The sequence below is a fragment of the Paramormyrops kingsleyae genome, chromosome 8 (genome assembly GCF_048594095.1).
Source record: "Paramormyrops kingsleyae isolate MSU_618 chromosome 8, PKINGS_0.4, whole genome shotgun sequence".
NCBI classification, from domain to species: domain Eukaryota; kingdom Metazoa; phylum Chordata; class Actinopteri; order Osteoglossiformes; family Mormyridae; genus Paramormyrops; species Paramormyrops kingsleyae.
In genome coordinates, this window is record NC_132804.1 from 27,544,832 (window position 1) to 27,565,719 (window position 20,888).

The window sequence follows — 20,888 nt, forward strand, 5'->3', positions numbered from 1 at the left end:
CATCTGGTTCCAACTTGTACTCATCCTGGTGTTCATTGAGTGACACTCCCCTAATAAACACAATATGCTAGGAGAATACAATCATCTGATTAACGAGTCGACTGTCAGTGTCCACCCCATTACTCCCAGCTATTTCAGCTGCCCCATTTTGCTATAGATTGCTATTGAAATGGTAATAACATCCATATGCTGTCCCAGAAAACGGAATCATGCAGTCGTGATCTCAGAAGATATTTTTGGGGAGGAAAGTCGGCAATGACACACCACCATAACTCAACACAAGGAGCAAGAAAATGCGTGCAGACGAAGCCACAACGGGAGAGTCATTTTGCAAAAATGTCAATAACAAATAAATGAAGGCCTCCCTCAGCGTCCAAGAGCACAAAACACCAGAGGGAACAGTGAGGAAGCAGAATATTGATCTTCACAGCCCAATCTGTTCAAACCACAGGAGCCACATGAATTACACAGCAGAATGCAATGAAATCGCAACAGTATAGTCGTTGTTATCTGTGCAAATGTGTTTGCTTCTGTTAAGTTTTATGAAGAGGACTGGGTGCACCAAATATTTCAGCAGTTTATGTCACACAGAAACAGACAAGGAAAGCCCTTTATTCGTCACTTATGCTCAAAGACCAAACATTTCCAATAATAAATAAATAAATCCAAGAAGCACTATGGAATAATATCCACATTTTCTGTCATCTGTATTGTATACTCTTTGTTGATCTGTTGTGTGTGTGTGTGTGTATGCGCATTGTTTGGGTATTGTTCTGTAAGTATGCTATTTGTATGTGACATTTATAATACGCTATTTTATTCTGCTTTTAGGTTGTCTTTTTAAGAACTGGCCTGCATGGGACAACACATGAAAATTAGCCTATAGGGCTAACTCTGACTCATGCTTGACTCATGTGGGCAGTGGTGGCTTAATGGTTAGGGAAGCGCACTTGTAATTGAAAGACTGCTGGTTCGAATACCCGACCAGCAAGGCACCACTGAGGTACCCTGAGCAAGGTACAGCCGCCAAGCACTGCTCCCCGGGCGCAGAATTAGCAGCCTCCTGCTATGTCACATATGGGTAAATACATTTTGTGTGTCAACACTGGTCACTAAATTCTAATTCTCTTTCTGTTGCTCAATGAGCACGGTCCTAATTAAATATGAAAGAAAGAAAGATGCATCTCTGGCCTTAAGGGTCATGAGTATCATTCCCAGGTGAGACAAGGCTGACAAACAGAAATTCTCTTGACAGTAGTTCCCAGCCTTGTGCCCTGTGCTTCCTGGGAAAGCCTCCAACCACTCCGCTCCCCCAGCGATGCGATGCTGACTAGGATGAGAGGTTAGAAGACTGATGGATGAATAACATCTATCTAATCTACTTCACCTACACATCTGTCTCCACCTACACATCTACCACCAGGAGCTTATGTGGAGTTTACCTGTTCTCCAGTATTTGCAAATTTTTCTGTCATGAAGATTTTGTCCAGAAGGGGCACTATAGTTCGGAATATGGCACTCGGATTGTTTCAGCAAAAACAGAGCAAAAGCAGACTTCTTCCGATAAAAACATACACGAAGCAGCGGAAGTTATTTTAACAACACTAAAGGAGCTACAGCTAATCCCTTCACCAAACGCTGAAACAGATCCTCAAACTAACCCAAAAACTTCACCACAGCAAAATCTCATCTTGGCAGCATGTTTTTTTTCCTAGATGGGCACAGTCCGCAGAACATAACCATCAAAAGAGCCACTGGCATGCAAGCCCTGACTTTAGAGAGATCTCAAAATAATGCAAGGGCAATTGGCACAAGCTAGCTAGGATTATCATTATTAAAGCCAGGTCACAGATACGGTACTCATGCAGAATACAGGTACTAGCCCAGCAGGAAGAAGAAACACATTTAGTTGTTCTACCCTACCAGTTAGGTACAGAACAACATTTGTGTACAACAAGCCTAGTGTCTGTATTTGAAGATTCACTGGCATAACAAAAAACATCAAAAACTGCAATCATGTAAAAGAAATCACTTTACTGTGAAGGCAGGATTACCGTAAGAAAATTCCTCATGTGAGGACAGTGTATCAGTTACACGCCTACATAATTCCCAAGCGTTCAGGATAAAATCTGCAGAACCTATGAAAACCCAAGTGTAAAACCACTGTGCCAAGCCGTCAGTTTTGCTCTGTCCTGTGTTTTGTGCTTTAAGTCCTGTGAAAACTCCCCCCTTGCCATTTGCATGTTGTACCAAGAGCCTGGGGGAACACAATTTCATGCCACTGGATACTGGCATAGGAACGGTATAACGTATATACTCTTGCTGAGCTTTTCTCAATCAACAAACTGAGTACTCATCCATGCGGTAACCTTCAATCTGTAGGGAACTGACAGATAAAGTCTCTCAGACAGCCAGAGGAAATGCTCCTCACTGAATTCCTCCTAACCTCCACCATGATCAGGCGTATAAAGAGCTGAGCCGACCATCAGGAGGGACTTTGCTGGCTTCTTATGTACCGTCCCTGTTTATACTCCATGTACAAACTTACCTAGTGTAGATTTTAGGCTTGCATTACCTCATGTAGATCCGCAGTGACCTGGTTCATGTCAATAATCTGGACCAAACAGAAAACACCAACATGACAGATCCCAGGAAGGACCACAGCACAATTGGGTTTGATATAACTTAAATATCTTAGTAGAGAAACAAACTGAATTATCTAAAGCTGGCAAAAACAAAACTTCAGCAGCACAGAGCCTACAAGCCAGTAGAGTGCAAACACCTAAATTTAAAATCTGTAATAAGTGCTGAGTGACTTTTTTTCCCCCAACTTTCAGGCAAAAAGCAGATTTTGCCTGGCATTTTAACTTGGCATTACTTTATTAAAGTCCATTTTAATAAGTAAATTTGATCAGGAAAATTATGTCAACTTTTATATTTGATGTCAGACAGATCAGAAATAAGAATAAGCAAAAAAAATATTATTTAAATTATTAAAGAAAACATATCTTGGTTAATATTTATCCATCCATCTTAACCACTTATCCTGGTCAAGACCGTGGTGTAGTTATATTTTATATCTGAATAAACATATTTTAAGGTCTAATTAGAAACATTTAAAAACATAACACAGCACAATTGTTTTCAGAATATAGCCTAATATATATGAACTATGATTATACTAACAATCACTTAATCCATATGTAAACTATTTTTTTAAAAAGACCTTGTTTTTATCTAAAGACTGAAAACCACAAAGTCTGACCAATGTGATGGGATGCACATGAAAAGCCTGGAAATGTCTGGACATGTCATCTGTTACATACAGTGCAAATACTGTCAAATTTACAGAATGACAAAATTCATGGCTTTTCATGTCTCTAGTCTAGTCAGCGGTTTTCCCCCAAAACCATCTTGAAAGTGTGAGACCATGACCAGATCTGCCGACAATTCTCATGGTACCATGGCAAGTTCTTAATAAATTTCCCCAAAAATCACTCAAACACCTCCAATATTCCCAGCACACATCCCTGAACGTGAGGGGAAACTTCTGTTTTACCAATTAAGCCATCCCACAATTCCTACAAGAATGAAATTCCATGGCCATTTGCCAGCACGTCATCCAGGAACGCCATCTAGAAAATAGTCCAGGCAAACACAAACAACAGAGTATCAAACTCAAAGGTTTAATAGACCAACAGGCTAAATGTCTTCACGACCTAATGACAATGGAGGATTACCTCACAAAACAATCACACTTAATAACCACAGGGGAAAAGATAGCGGTCTTCTTCAATTAAAATGGTGGATGACAAGCAAATATCTACTCGTTGGTATGAACTAGAGAGCAGAGAAAGGCAATTTATAAAATGGAAAGTAAAAAAAAAAAAAAAAAAAAAACAGTCCCATACTTAATTCTAAAATGTAAAAGGCCCTTTTTGAAATTAAGACAGAAACTCAAACAGCAATAGTGGCTAGCTTGACAATTCAGGTGAAGCTTTTAAGTATCTTTTTACTCAACTAAGATGAAATATGCAGAGGACTGCAGGACTCCAAAAGAACCAGAATTTGAGTTTGTCTAGAGCAGTGTTTCCCAGTCCTCGCGGATCTGCAGACAGTGCACACAGGGAGCTGGGAGGGAGCAAAAATGTGAAGTGTTTGGTTGGGAGCTGGGAGGAAGCAAAAACATGGACCGTCAGCGATTCCCCGAATAGCGGGTTGGGAAACACTGGTCACAGGCATCCTCAATCCTCAGCTTGCTTTGGCGGCTTGTTTTTCAGGCTGCTCTTAGCTCAATATGAGCCATCACTTCAGAAGTCGCCTCCCTTACATTTCCATCCATGTTCCTCACTGCAGTCCTGCAGTTCTGTCTCGTTTCCTTGTCTATTGACTTCACGCCAACCCTTCTGCATGGATTTTTCCATGTCTAGTTTCCATACCCTCACCTCTATGCCGCACCATCGGCACGAATCCCCTTGCAGACAGACCCAAGAAAAACTATACAGAAGGGTGTAAATGGAGGTATAAACTATGGGTAAAAATTTCAGGGCAAAATAAAGTAGCTTCAAGCTAAAAGTCGTGGATAAAAACAAAAAAAAAATCCCAAGGACACGGAACACTTTTCAACACGTTTAGAAGGAAAAAGTTGTTTTTTCTCTATTTCAGGAGTGAAACCTGTTGCCAGTAATAAAAAAAGTTTCCCTTGAGTTCTTTAACAAGGGCTTATCCAGACTTTTAATCTTAGATTTTTCCTTAAGTATTTCTCACTTGAAGGAAAACAGGGCTGGCAAAACATCATCTAGTCTGTGGATGGATATTGGAAATTTTAAATGATGTGTGAATGGAAGTATAGCACAATAAAATCAATGTGCATGAATCACTTAAAGCTTCTGAGAACAATTCTTAAATATTAAACATCAACAAAAACAAATGAAGTTATTCACTGTCAAAAGACAATATTTTGCATGATTTCCTCTGCATCTTATTCAATGCATCTGAACTAAACATGAAGATACATTTTTTTGTTTATTACAAATAAAGACTGTAAAACAGGTAAGAGCATAGGACGTAACTTAAAAGATGTTTTCAGGACTTCAAAAAATTGTGTGTGTGTATGTGTGTATATATATATATATAGACACACACACACATACACACACACACACGCGTATTTGGGGTTGACATAAAAACAATACTGATTGTAACGTGCAATCTTTAGAGTATGGTCTAAGAGGGTTTGCACACACAATGCATCCTGTTATTACTTTTCTGAAGCTCTTTGGGGTTTTCAAGTTAGAATGATCCTTATGTGCGAGATCTATGATGAGGATGATACACTTTGTTTAAGACACTCAGAAAACAGGCAGATGCCCAGAAAGAATTCTAAATGTAAAGTTTTGATAGCGATGGCGGATTCTAAAACCCAGTCATGGACTGATCTATCTCCCAAACAGGAAATTTCTACAGACAGCAGAAAAGGGCAGAAAACATTGGTAGCAGATTTCCTTGCACGGCAGTTTTTTTTTCCTGGTGAGTATAATTGCAAGCACACCTGTAGTACTGCTTTTCCAGATGCACACCACTTACCCTCATTCCTAGGATGTTTACTTCAGAGGCCCGTCTTTCCATTTTCTGAGGTGCAAGAAAGGGGGGAGAGTTTGCAGCCGCGTGGTCAGGAATGCCTTAAACTGAGCACTCCTTTTGTTTAAAAGGTGAATCTGAGGTTGATCGTTTTGTGTCACTGCACAGCTAGGAGCTGAGACACAAGCATCCCATAAAATAAACATTCAGTTGCTCTCCCTGGAGTTTCCAGTCATGCATCTGCAAATTCAACTGCTTACAAACTGAGACATGTTTTCGGGTTTGTGCGAGTCAAGATCCTTCTTATTCCGCCAGAGCCAGATAACGATCTAAATGGCAGTAACTGATAACGTACAGATACGTCTCCCATTGCAGGCCCCTCAGGCCTGACTCATCTGCACCAGGAAGGATGTAAAGACCAGGTGGATTAAGTTTTACCTCCAATAAACCCCTGAAAGATAAACAGCATCATCTCAAAGACAAATGTGGACTCATAGAAAATGAGTGCACAAAGCCCCGCTCCATTATTTAAAAAGTAATAGGTCGTTATAAACCCCTGAAAGGGTACGACCTTCATTTAAAATGCATTCAGGTACATCCTGTGGAAACAGACGCAGACACTGCAAGGGCTTACAGGGTATGTCAACAGCAGCAATAAACAAGAGTCTGGAAATTTTTACTCGCCGTTAATATTTAACGCACAGGTAATATAAGCCACACTGTGTCTGGCCTATAATTAACAGGCACAATAGACTAATAAACATTTCAAGAAAAGAAATATGGGGAGAAACAAGGAAATATATGTCCAGCACAATAAAGTCTTTGCATAACACACTGGCAGCATTAGTGTGGGCTTCAGCTAGCCTCAGGCGACCCTAAATGAGAAAAAGATGTGCCGTGTGCCTTTACTTAAGCACATTCTTTAAACGTTCCCAACTTATTTTGCAATGTTTTTTTATATAAATTAAAATTTCCATTTGCAAGATTACCTTTTTTTTTCTTTTCTTTTTTTTTTTAAGAGGAGGAGCGGGTGGATCAGATTATCTGAGACACTCAACAACGAACAAAAAAAGCTTCCCCCAGTCCTAAATAAATCGTACTGTCAAAGTTCAGGAACTCATACTTGTACTGAAGATGCCTTCCCACGAACGATGATTAGCAATCAGAAACAGCCCTTTCCCTCCTCCAGTTCCCTCCGTCCCCGCCCCCCACTCGGCATAAAATACCAAGAAGTCACTGCCTAGGGGACTGGTTTTATTCCCTCCCATCTCACTCCCTCCGTCTCCCCCTGACGGCCAGTACAGGGTTAAAGTTGGTTCCCTAAACTCCCACATAAGAATCTCCTGGCAGCTACTCGTGAAGGCTTTAAATACTGATTTGACAGATCACATTCTAACTTGCAGGCACCAAGGAAAGGTCCCCGGGCTGCCTGCACCGTCTGCGCTGCCTGCGCTGCCTCTGCCGCATTCCGCTCGACTCCGAACGGCGGCCACCGTGCCCTGGAGCTTCCCCACCACCATGATCACGCAAAGAACCTTACTCTTCTCCTTCGTATTCCTGCCCTGGGTTCTTTCCTCCTTGGAACAGCCTTTCAGCTTTGAGGAGGATACACTATTCCATGATGATGCACGCGCAACAGAGGTAGACAAACACTTTTTTCAAATTTCTCAATAACAAGTCTGTGTTATTTGTGATTTTTTTTTTTGCCGGTCATCCCACCGTCAATATGCATACATCTGATGGATGCTTGCAGGGCAATATGCTTCTTTCCTCAGTATCATACGTCTATGTCATTCATAATTTTTTAATTACTGCTATAATTGTCGGACATCCTAGCGACAACATATGCTTGCATGGCAATACAGCTACGTTTTGTACTTTATATTATTGGTTGACACAGGTCATCATGTTCAAGATTACATCTAATTACTGCAGAATATAACATGCAGTGAAATTACATGAAAAATGACATTTTTCTTGAAATCATATTATTGCAAAGATACATGTATTTTCATCTTGTTTGTAATATACAAATAAATTAACAAAAATACAAATTATTTCTATAACCTTGCATATGTCTTCACCCAATTTATAATTTAACAACACCTATATTAATTTAATGGAAGGAACATCATAGCTGTACACACATGAATAAAAATATTTATATAGGTATGTGTACTACAGGGCTTGAGAACTAGGTGACGATTTCCATTCTTTTGGGGAGAGAAAGTCCTCATAATGCTTGGTGATCCATCCAAACCGAAATGTGAGAGGCCAGAGAAAAAGTTTGCTGAACTACAGCCGAGCCCAGAGACATTCAGGCATGAGCCCTCACAGCTGCTGCTGTGGTGCACTGAGCATGCTGTCGTGTCTTTCTCGACCATCTCCATCTTTGCAAACAGCAGTACTCTGCTTAAATCTGGGCCACTGTTCTGATCTGGGATCAGTCAGCCAGCTGGTGTGCCTGGGAAATGCTGACACCTGTTATTGCTTGCTCACTGGAGTATGACTTGGAGCCCAAAAAGGCCACCCAAATGTGCCTTTCCCAAGGGCATGGGCTGCCGCTGTACCATCTGGTATCTCAAACAACCCTACAATCAACTAAAGACCATCGCAGGAGCTTCTTCCTCTTTCAAAATGATACACATAAGACTACAGAGAGTTTTATTCTGTCTGAGCTATGACACATGAGTGCTTTTTGTTGGATTAAGGCCACAATAATAACACTAATACAAACAGTGTAAGTTCACCACACAGCACTGGAGTTATGGCAAGTAACATATGAAGTGTTTACAAAGTAACTTATTTGTCTCGTGATCAAGTCTCAGCCTTAGCTATGCTCTCAATTATTATTTTTACAGATAAATTAGAATAGTAATAATGACCAAATAATGAGGTTTTCATTTCAGGCAGCACATCAGGAATTGGTGGGAGGTCAAACCTGGCATCTGTTTACGGTTTCAGTCTCCAAATGCATGTGGGTCGTCAGGCCTGGACTTCTGACTAATCCTGAAACTGATTAACAGAAGGAGGCCGCCGATTTCCCACCTGCCGACTTGCCGGACGACCCCTTTGGAAACCCAGCTGTAGGGGAAAGCAGTGGTGAGTTGGCCTGACTCCCGGCTTGCCACCAGACAGGCCTGATTTATTAGCTCTGTGCGGCGTGCGCTAGCGGTCACATGTCGGTTATAAGGCGGCCAAAAGGAACCCGCCAGACGCTGCTCGCATACATGCCTGTGTGTATATTTCTCTCCATGACGCCAAGTATGTGCTGCCTTCTTGCATACTCTCCGGGTGCTCGGCTGTATAGCCATGAGCATTGTTTGTGTGTGTGTGTGTGTGTGTGTGTTTTTTTTTTTTGAGAGTATGACTCTCCCAAGGGCCTCTTTTTTCCCTGACTCATGGCAGACATTTCAGCACAACCCACCTTTCTCCTGACTTGCTACAGTAGCGTTTAACAGCTACGATTATTTGGCATTGTGATCAACCGGAACACGTTCCAAAAACATTCTAGATTATTCATAACAGCTCTGGAAAACACTTCAGCAATTCACAGGTGGGCTGATTTTTATAGGCCAACTATAAAGAATGTGTGCAGTGCCACGCCAATACCTGCAGTTTAGAAACAGATGTTAATGGTGTCCAAACAACTGCTGAGTTTTTTTTATTTTCCAAAAGAATGCCACTACACATCCGGTACCCCACGAATAACAGCTGGTTTGCAAGACAAACTCGAGACTCCAGCATGACCTGGCTGCTTTGTCCCTTTTACTTTTCTATTAGTTCAACACAATCACAAAGACCTTATTTGACCTATTGCAGATCTGCCCACATGTCTGCTGTGTGTGTGCCTGACCGGCTCAGTCTACTGCGAGGAGGTGGTTCCAGATATGACCTCTGTTCCCGCCCTGCCCAAGGAGACCTCATACCTGTATGCTCGCTACAACAAGATCAAAAAGATCACTGCCAAGGACTTTGCGGACATTTGTAAGCAGTCTTGTAATAATGCTACCAGTTCCTTAATGTTGAGGCATTTCAATATTCCATATTATCGGCTGAAATTAAAGATACATTGTACAAGTTTGTTGCTGTAATTCAAATTTGATGTGCTCATTGATAAGAATAGACATGCTAACGTGGAGCATTTTCTTCTGTATAAACAAGAGACACAGGTACCTATTATAGAGGTCAGAGCATTCACTATTAATTGGCTGAAGAATTTTCTAAAAACTGCATATGCATCGGTTGATTCCTAGTAACTTTGAAAAGAATCGACCTGACGGGAAACGTCATAACGGAGATCGAGGATGGAGCCTTCAGCAAACTCAACCAACTTGAGGAACTCACACTCGCCGAGAACAGGCTGGTCAAACTTCCCATGCTGCCACAGAAACTGAGCTCCTTCAATGCGAATTACAACCGGCTTAGAACAAAGGGTGTGAAGGCCAATATATTCAAGGTAAATATGACATAAATACACATTATAAAAACATGAAGAATACCCATAAATATTTTAAGATGATCTATAGAACAGGATATGGCATTATTTTGTCAGAATGAATAAAATTAAGATTCCAGGGAGGGCAATGATGGGTGATGAAGACTAGAGTAAATCAGTTTGCTTGCTTTCCTTCTGCAGAAACTCAACAAGCTGGAATACCTCTATTTGGCTAACAATGAGCTGGAGGCCGTCCCACAACTCCCAGAGAGCTTACGCATTGTGCATCTACAGGTAAGTTATCCATGGCTGGGGCCCCAAAGTTTTAAGACAATCTTACTGGTAAAGAACATCTCAAACTTCAAAAGCAATGCATCTCAATGCAATGCAATGAATCAGTATAGTACCTGTATCCTACAGGTTCCACAAATCATCAACAGATTATCCTTTGGTCATTTACCCTTATTCCAGATGGCAAGTTTTCTCACTATCCTATAGCCTGCAGACTTATTTCCATGCTAACCACATAGGAAGGAGAGGATCAATATGCATCACAAAACTATTTTGGGTACACAACACAATTCTACTCAACCTCCATTGTGTCTTTGCATGCAGAACAACAACATCACGACCATCAGCGATGAAACGTTCTGCAAGGGCAACACAACCCATTACATCCGGGAAAAAATGAATGAAATCAGACTTGATGGCAATCCAGTTGGCTTAGCCCAATACCCAAACAGCTTCATTTGCCTGAAGTCGCTGCCCCTTGGACGATACTACTGAAACACCTCTGTACATAGCTTAATGAAGTGAATTTGGAGAAACCCAGTTTAGCAAAGTCCAGTGAAGTCAAGTATGTCTTCCAAACTAACTGCATAACTACAAACAGATACGTGCAATTTACCCAGTAGCTTTTTAGGGTTTTTTTTCTGAAAGCTAGCCTTTAATTTATGCAGTGTCACTATTCTGTTCTACATTTGGCATCAAAACATTGTGCAAGTCATGTAATTATCAACTTGTTGAATTTTGCTATTGTTGTTCAGACTTCCTTGACTTACAAAACAGACTAGAAAAAATGCTTTTCTGAATAACAGACCAGGACCCACCTTCTATTGTAAATACACCCATCCTTTGTTGATTACTGTTCCTGTCCTCTCATACCAAGAGGTAAAAGCTTTTTGCTTTTCCTGGGGTTTCTGTGAATGACCTTAATTTCAACTTTTATTAATTCAAAGAGCAAAATGTACTTACTAGGTATGTGTAAGACACTTATACTGTAATGTGAGTTACTCAAAGAGATTTATCGAGAAGCTATCACAAGTGTTTTTCCCCCACTTGATTATTTCTCTGAACTTGCAAGTAATAAATTTAGAAATGACTACCTATGTGAACAAGTAGGCGGTACGGTATAACGTTTGTGACATAGCTAATTTTGTTTAATTATTTTAATAAAATGAACTTTTTTACATTAACAAACATGTTTCAGGGAGGTCTGTATCCTTTGAGTCAGTCTCAGCAGTCTTGGGTCAGTTTTGTAACCAGTTCTCACTCTGGACTGTGAGAAAGTTCCGACTTGGAACCTCTGAGTTGATGTGAGAATTCTGCTGATCATTTTCAATATGAAGGGATTTCTATTAACGACGAGCACAGCTGATCCAGTCCAAAAATTTGCACACAAGCAAATATGGAAAATTGGGGTTAACATTATTCCTTTAAGCTGGCCAAGTTGGCAGCCTAATTATGCATATATTCCAAGTAAATAATGGAATTGTGTCCATATTGCATTTGCCTTTTGATTCTACATAGTTCTTTTTTCTCTAAAGGATTATATTCCCCTTTTAACCAAAAACCATTTTATGTTTCCATCATGACATTTCAGTGACAGAAAGTAAATTATAAAACCAATTATAAACAAGCTATTCAACATTCCCCTCTTAAATATAAAACTCTTATTTAAGCTTTTTCCAAATATGAATAAATTTTATCTACCCAAGTCAACAATGGCAATAACATGTGAAATACATATATTAAAGGAAAAACTATGATCATGAATCTCACATGAGAAAACGTCTAACGTTAAAGTATATTTTACAAAGAACGAACAGCGAATTTGAGCCACCTAGTTTCCACCTGTCCATCACGCACTGGCCACTTAAAGGCGGGCTGCCAGCCAGATGCCTATTATCGACTATCCATCTGTATATAACAGAAATGTTTTAAGAAAGCGATATGTTCAAAAGGATTTCAAAATGTCCAGTTCTTAAAGATATAACCTTAGCATAAAAAATACCTTAGCTAATGGTCACTTCAGTAACACTTTCCAGGAAAATATTGTCCTGTGCATTTTCCAGCAAACAGGTAGGTTACAGCGTTTGTGCAACATCAGCCTAACTGCTCGACATAAGTCCTGCTTAGCTTAACACTGCTTCTTTAATGCTTCAAAACCACAAGCTGTTAAAACTTTAAACTATTCGCCGGTTGATTCCAACTGCGTTCGGAGCTGGAAATTTGATGGGCGGTTTTGAGAGAAACCACAGGCCCTCTGGCACTGATGGCAGACTTGCGTCACCCCAACGGTGGACTTGTGCCCAGATGTCTGGCCACAGCTATAAAGCTCTGCTGTCAGGTACAGGACCTGACGTTGGCTTTGGGGGCCGTCATTCGCTGCTGGCAGTCGGATGCACCGTTGACTCTGACAGGGCACCATTCTATTCAGCTGCCCCAGCTCTGCAGTTCTGGGTTCCATAAACCCAGCTGCTGTCCGTTATACTGCCATTGTGTCCCTGAAGTCATTTGTAAAATTCATTCATTTAAAAATGTCATTTGCTTATTTTTCTCACTACAAAAATATTAAAATATATTATACACCAATGAATATTCATTTCTTTATCTTTCATTTAAAAAAAATACATGCATTTCTTTAGAACTTGCAGGCACAAAAACGTATCATCAATGTTATGTTATCATCAACTTTTATACTCCATAGTCTACTGTAAATCTACAAGCTACTAGCATAGTGGCTGTATAACTTGTATTCCAACTTGCTTTATATTGATCCTATGAAAATATTTTTTAGGAAGGCAAGAAATTTTCAACTGATGCTTGATTTTCCCTTTAAAGCAGTCGGTATATGCACAAACCATGCTCTGTACCACCAACTTCTGTATTCCTGGTTTTTCATCAGATATTTTTCTGAGCCTTCAAACAAACTTTGAGAACACAATTGCAAAAGGCTGTTTGTTGAACATGAGCAGAACCCTAACCCACATTGTACGCGAAGAATAGTGTAAGGCGGAGCTAAGGACAACAGTTTTAAATTTTCATGGAGCCAGCAAGAGAACAAATTAAGTCTCTGTACACATAGGGAAAAAATCCTCTCGCTTCTCAGAATGGGGAACCGCCACAGCGCTTCTGCCCCTCCGGTGGAGAAAGCATGCTAAAGATTCACTGGACTGGCTCAGCTAGAAGCCAAATACAGATAAACCTCCCACTTCATGATAGCACATGAGTCCGGCCCAATACAGCGGCATGGAGAATGTGGCAAGGTGGCGGGCAGGTGGCGTCTTACCTGGAAGTGCCTGAAGGTCCGGCTGCGGTGTTCACACCACTCAGAGAAGCGCCGGAGGGTGCGGAAGAAAGCTACAAGGCTCCTGCTGTCCTCTGCTCTGGAAAAACAAACAACAACAGCAGCAGCAGCAGCGCTCAGAGTCCATGCCAGCAAATAAACACTTGGACTTGCATAGGTTTCCTTTCAACAATTCAATTTTTACTCAAGAGCTACAAAAAATGAACCACCAAACCATCAAACTTAGGCATGCAATGCTTGATGCGCTCATACTAATAGTCATCTGGTTAGTATACATTATCTTTCAAATTCTGAGCTATTCTCCCACTTTGACTGTGTCTACTCCAGCTAGTAGGAGGTATAACACAGGTGTGTTAGACACCGGTCCATTCCAGTTGCTTAAATGTCAGAAGCCACAAAACTAATATTCAGCGGCTAATTTCGCAGCATTCACAACCGAGGCCGTGAGGACTAGAAAGCGAGTTCCATCGCCTGGTCTGGACGAAGACATGCAAGAAAGCAGGAAAAGCCATTCAAAACCAACGTGGGTCTGACTGGTGCTCGCTGCAAAGTGGATTATCAGCATTTTCTGTAAATGGTTTCAACAGAAGAGGCTTCTCCTTCTGTTATACAGACATTAAATGACGAGTGTCTGGCAGAGGCAAACGTTTTGTCACAAACTCAAAAACTTTGGCTTAAGGATGTTTAGTATTAGTCATTTAAGCCAACAGGCAGCTTTTGGTAAAAGAGGCTTATGGAGGACACACATTTCACATAAATATATGGTATATAATAATTCAGAATTATAATGCATTATTACTTCTGAAAACTGAACACTGAAGTGTTTCAATGGTTTCACTTTTTATGCATTTCCTGTTTTCAAAAACTACATATTTGTTTGTTGAATTTTACACCATGGAAAAAAAAACTCTGCCGCCATTTAATAGCCAGACACTGGCAGTAAATTTTTAAAAGTTTTTAAATCATCGGGTTTATTTTGAATTTACCTATTGTAAAAGCTGTCTTTGTGCTGTATAAAAATACACTGCTCAGACTTGTGTCAGAATCATTATCTCCAGTATTTTTCCCTTCTATGAGCCAGGACAAAAAAGCCAGACCAGACGATGTGATCCAGATGTGTTCAGAGACCAGCAACCCGGTTACACAGCAAAATGCAGCCTCCACAAAAGGCTGCTACCAAAAAAATGCCATTAACAATACATTAAATGCAGTGCATTAAACTTATACCATAACGTGTCATTCAACACATTCAGCATTTCATTAAAAAATTTGCAATCGTTTATTTAAATCTTGTATTGAAATGCAAATAAAAATACGTACTGGCAATATCGATTCTTAAAGCAATTGTTAGAAATCAACAACCATCAGTATCTTTTCTCCAGTTTGATCCATTCATGTGGATCACCTGACCCTTGAAAAACACTAGATTAATACAAATTAAAAACAATGTAGGAGACGTGGGATACTTGTTATAAAAAAAATTATAACACTGTACGGTATAATTATATTATACAATAAACAATAAAAGCACAATATATATATTTCAATTAAATAATTTACAAATTAGCCTCAATTAACTTCTTATTATAGTATTATGAAGCTACATGATAAATTAGCAAATTAGAAACCCAAATTCTAACAATTTGCAGTGGTGGGTGTAAGCAACAGCAGCAATAAAAAACCTGCAGAGGGCAATAAAACATAAATGCCACCGTTAAAACCGCTTAAAAGGCCACTGCAAATCAGGCACCATTCTCCCACAAGAAGTGCAGTCCATGCCTGGTTCAGAGGACCAAAGAGTGCCACCCCTCCCCAAAAGCTAACATAGGCTCAGTCGAGGTTTAGTTCTGGCTTTGTGGATAACATCAGGGTCACAATCATAAAGAGTGTCAGGGGCCCACAAACGCTCTAAAGGCGAGGTCACTGCCTTCCTGAACCCCCCCCCCCCGAAAAGAAAAAGGTCACAAGGTCAAGACAATTAATCAGTTCCAGTCAGGAGCACTGACCTTACCTTTAAGGGAACCAGTGAAAGGACCCTATGGCAAATACATGACAGAACATAAAGGAACAGAGATACTTTATTCATTTTAGTGGAAAAACTGAGCAGTTGTCTCCTACACTTTATAGGACACACACACATATTTATACTGGTGAGAGCAAGTTTTGGGATCAGAGAGCAGGACCAGCCAGTGTCCTACACCCCCTGAGCTGGTCGGGGGTTAAGGACCTTGCTCAAGGGTCCAATGATGACAAATTGTCTCTGCCAGCCACAAGATTTGAACCCACAACCTTCTGGCCATAGATGCAGTTCCCTAAGTGACCGAGCTGCACCAGACACCACAACAGGGCTGTTAAAGGCGATATCAGAGCCACGTGGTTCTGCACACTCACACAAAAACAAGGATGGCTCATCAAGCCACGTCACACTGAGCCACAAATGAGCCAACACAATCCCTCATCCTCCACTACAACGCAATCTCTCATCCTCCACTACAACGCAATCCCTCATCCTCCACTACAACGCAATCCCTCATCCTCCACTACAACGCAATCCCTCATCCTCCACTACAACGCAATCTCTCATCCTCCACTACAACACAATCATCTCCAATATTTTAATAGTTATGTCTTCAGCTCTGGTATTGCTAACACTGAATATCAACCAAAATCTAATTCTCAGCCGGCAATACTGACCAAGACAAAATTATGATTCAAAATCTTTTTTTTCTTCTTAAACAATCATCGGCCAATATTGAGATGTTAACTGATATACTGTGCATCAAAGCCACATGTGAGATGCCACAAACATTTATATTAAAACAGAATGTGGTCAAAATAAAATTTCCTTCCCTGTTTGTAAACAGACAACTATGTAGTATAGAAATGTATTTATTCCAAACAAAAATCTCAAAATAAAGACAAAAGTAAAGATACATAAATATCGCTGTCGCATGTGTCAAATAAAGCAGCTATGACATAAAAGTGTTTTACTCCACTATCTCCCCCCCCCCCAGTTTTACACTGCTCTCAAAACAGTGGCCTGTACTACAAAGAGGGGTTACTGGCTTATCGGGGTAACTGCTGACCAGCCTGAAGAGACAAAACAAGTAACATTGGAGAGAAGTCCTCCAAAGGCAGAAGGAAAGGGCTGTAACTCGTAACGTCAGTCTTGACCTCGCAACCTGTTATGCGCTTTTTTAGGTGTTATGCTGAAGCGATGGTCCTGATGCCAGGTTGGATGGCAGGGAGGTGGAACATCTGAGAATTCTGACGGGGATTAAGTGTAAGATACACCAGTGGCCTGTACTACGAAGCGGGGTTACTGGCTTTTCGGGGTAACTTGTTGGATTTAAGGTACCACAGTTTAAATGGACTTCATATTCATTCACTTACATTTTGCACAGTAACCCAGCTTCGTAGTACAGGCCCGAGAAAGTGAAATTTTAGGAACAAAAGCTAAATTTAAAACCTATTTGGCAAATGACCCTAAAAACAGAAGCCTGACAACTATTGAAAGTGCACTTAATAATAGAAAATAAAACAAACATTGCAAATTGCAATATTTTTACACACTGAGCTGTCTGCCATTCATTTTAAACTAAATGAACCAAGTAACAATGTTTCCTCACCTTTCCCCTGCATCACCTTCCCTGTCAGATGCGGCAAACCGAACGTTTACATATTAGCTGTAAATTCTGGGATTCTATGCCACATCACAACCAAAACTCTTGTGTTGTTCACAGCCAAGGACTACTATAGGTCTCTATTAAAAATCTTGGATTACACTATTATCCCATTTAGGTATCGAAAAACTACATGTGTTAACAGTCAAAGAGACGATATCACAGTATGACTGCAAACGTAACAATAAAATGTTAACTTCGACAGCCCTAATTTTAACACGCAATAAAAGTATACTGATACAAACATTATGGTCTCATCCTATATCGTTCAAAAATATATCGATATACTATAAAAAAGTTGATATTCTGCCCAGCCCTAGCACAAAATGCTAAATGGAAGCCTGCAAATGTTCATAAACAGATTAATACCACAGAAGTGTTTAGTAGCATCCAGAGAGTAGCTCACAATGAGGTTCACAAGAAAAAAAAAACCTTAAAATGTGCACGACTGAACACACGTCACTGCACGCTCAGTTGTTACCCATTAGGGAGTATGAAGCAAAATGATATATCAGGTTGTCAGATTAACACAGAAAAACAACCTAGAAGCATGGAAGAACTGGTCTGGTTATAATTTAGACAAGGATGCAGGCCCCCGAACAGGAAAACAGCCCAGTGACTTACAAACTGTCAGTGTAGTGTACAAACTGCACTCCTGTCAGAACTCCTGCACGGAGCAGCTGCTCTCACACCGTGATTCCCCACATGGGAACAACATGGCTTAACCCTCCTTGCCAAGGCTACATCCCTCCCCTCCCCCCACCTCCACCCCGTATCTGTTTAAGCACTCCGGCCATTTGAGCAAACTCAACCCTGGCATGTAAACTCAACCCTGGCATGTCAACTCAACCCTGGCATGTCAACCCGCATTCATGCACCGTCGTTTACATTTTTTGTGCAATAATAAAACATTTTCAAACATTTCAGCAAAATACCAGTTTTAGTGCTGTACTATGAGTCATGTAAGTAGTAAACTTTCCCCACTGAAAGAATGGACCGAAATGGGATGCGTGTCGACTACATCTCATCAGAAAGAGGAACAGCTGTGCACTACATTCATACGGACGTGTTCATCAGATTTCAAAGGCTCCATCGTCCTCCTCCATCGGTCGCCATGTGGGGTCGCCTACTCATATGCCCATACCGATAACCAATATATTTCTGTTTAGAATTATGGATACTGATAACCAATAATGATAACTAGTTAACCTTGAAGCTCCGCAAATCCGTAGTGAAACTGATGTTGCTGACATTACTTCTTAAGATCTTGAGAAGGTGGTAGTCAACATATTATACAATGCAGGCAGCGAGACATCAGCAAAGTAACTGTAGAGAGGTTCCAAGCAGTGAATCAGCCGACGAAATGCCTTGTTCTCCACCACAGAAAACGGCTCATCATCAAATATATTCACCTCCATTATTTCAATAATTCAAAATCAGCAGCACCAGAGCTAAAGTCTAAATATCGGCCGGCGATATCTAATAAGATTGACACATTGGACTGACACCAGTGTGTTAATTATTAACGAACACCAGCCAATACTGATATGTCAAAGATATGTCATGCATCTCTAGCACTGCTGTTCATTCTCATCACTTCTCTTGACTTTCAATGTTGGAATTAGCTACCAGATAGAATTAGGACAGGAAATGCAAGAAACCTCTGCCTGCCATTGGATCAAAGGCTGAAGGCTCCTTCAATGCAGGTCATACAAGCAGTCCCAAGAAACCCCAAAGAATCTTCTGTAAACTCATTACAACTCAATTTTAATATATTTTTATTGTTTATGTAGAGACCACTATGCCCTGACTGCTACACCACACCTTGATTTGACCTGTAGTTCTCTGGTCTAGCTAGGAGATCTGCCAGAAGTCTCGCTTGATGGAGGCAAGCTAAGGACCATGGCCTCATTGTGCTGTCAAGGGCCAAACAGGTGTGTTGGTGTTGCTAGTAGAAAGAACACAACAACTTGTCAAACCAATGTATTTCTCCAGAGCAGGACCACAAATGAGAAGCTCGTGTCATACGAAGTTCGACACCTGCTCCATGTCAAGCCACCGACAGCACTGCCAGACAAAAGATGGTACACCACTGCATAAACTAACATTCAAAATGTAACATCCTTTTCAATTTCCATGTATTGGCTTTGTCAAGCAAATTAAAAAGGGTGGGCATCACATTCAAGAGATCCACCTGGTTTTTGACTGCTCTTTTGTGTCCGTAGTCCGAAGTTAGAAGTACGTTGAGTTGCCATGGTCAATGCCCGGTCCTATGCTCAGGAGACACGTCAATGCTCTGTTATGTGCCTTTATGTGATCAGAGAATTTTCCACAGGAAAAGAAAAAAGCAAGAGCAAGTCTTGAAAACATATCACCATAGCATTACAGAAGATGCCTGGGGATGCAGATACGTTGACGTATCATCAAAAAGGAGACTCCGTTCTGCGGTAAAGCTCGGTTTTACAGCCCCCCTGGCACCGGCCTCTACATCGGAACTATGAGTATTTGAACATATTTATAAAATATATCACCTTGCAAATTAAGACCTGGAATTTTTATTTTTTTTTTAAATAAGGAGGGGGGGGGCGCTCATGAGGCCGTGAGAAGTATCTGAAAACCAGGGCAGAGGAGGCTCCACCTCCCCCACCAGTAGAAAACAATGCCTCTTATTATATGGTCCTTTAGCAGGACCGGACGGTGGAGGAAGTTTGGTTTCTTTTCATTCCAGGAGAGGAATTCTCGGGAACGAAGCTCCCAGAGCGCCTGACAGGCCAGATGTGAGCTCGCGGGCTCCACATCAGCAGCGGCTGATGCTGTCCATGCGTCTCTCTACTGGAACCCTCCGCAGACCCGCCACTCCTGCAGCTGTCAGACCTGGATTCGCTTCACCCTATTAGCATTTGATTTACGCCTATTGCCAAAAGCTATAACAGCTCAGGATCTTAGGAAGCAGCTCAATGCTGGAAAAATCAATATTACATACTTAGTTCATGGAGGGGCGTTCAAGTACACAATGATTGTCTAGAAGGCACTTTTTAGGATGCTTTGGAGAGGCAATCACATTCCATCATTTCAAAAAATACAAAAAGAGGATTCTGCACTGCAGTACTTACTGTGACACAAAAGTGCTGATTTCACCAAACTCAGAGCCATCCATGACTATATTAAGGCTGGTGACAGTTCTAGGGCCATTGTTCTCCTGCAAATAAAGGACATTTGATTTCAGGGAAGTGTTCGGAGAATTCTAACTAAATGTTTAAGGCACAACAAAAAATTGATGTTCAACTCAACGTTAACGTAGTGTGTGTGGAAATTCCACTTAGGCTACAAAAAAAAATCATTTTTATAAGGTCAAAGCTTTTATCAGTTGTGCATTTGTTCCATACAAACACATGAATATATACAAATGCAATTAATTCTATCAAGTGACAAAAAAAAGTTTGTTTTTTTATATAGCAGCTAAGACAGAAACACTTTCTGGGAAGGTTTTGTAGCAACATAAAACAAACGGACATATGCTACACTGAACCACAGCATTAGCTAAAGGACAGATACCATGCCAAAACAGTCCAGTTTTCTTGGTTCTTTAAATTTCACA

At 40.8% G+C, this 20,888-nt stretch overlaps 2 protein-coding genes across 3 annotated transcripts in view; one reads left to right on the forward strand and one right to left on the reverse strand.

Moving 5' to 3' along the window:
* The window catches only part of cenpp (centromere protein P), a 74,370-nt gene that overhangs the window by 50,999 nt on the left and 2,483 nt on the right, over positions 1-20,888 (reverse strand). The window contains exons 5-6 of the mRNA XM_023799718.1: positions 20,404-20,489; positions 13,590-13,686 (exon numbers count right to left, since the gene is read on the reverse strand). Of these exons, the coding sequence (XP_023655486.1) occupies positions 13,590-13,686; positions 20,404-20,489 (183 nt within the window). The remainder of the gene's footprint in view (positions 1-13,589; positions 13,687-20,403; positions 20,490-20,888) is intronic.
* Positions 6,832-11,497, forward strand: ogna (osteoglycin, paralog a). 2 transcript variants are annotated; one of them, XM_072715572.1, is made up of 6 exons: positions 6,832-7,221; positions 8,610-8,682; positions 9,403-9,567; positions 9,837-10,039; positions 10,220-10,312; positions 10,634-11,497. In XM_072715572.1, exons 1-6 carry the CDS (start codon positions 7,099-7,101, stop codon positions 10,802-10,804), a joined length of 828 nt encoding a protein of 275 aa, XP_072571673.1. In that variant the 5' UTR covers positions 6,832-7,098; the 3' UTR covers positions 10,805-11,497. The 2 variants fall into 2 exon arrangements, with proteins under 2 accessions (XP_072571673.1, XP_023655487.1); XM_023799719.2 differs by having other exon boundaries at positions 6,834-7,221; positions 8,607-8,682.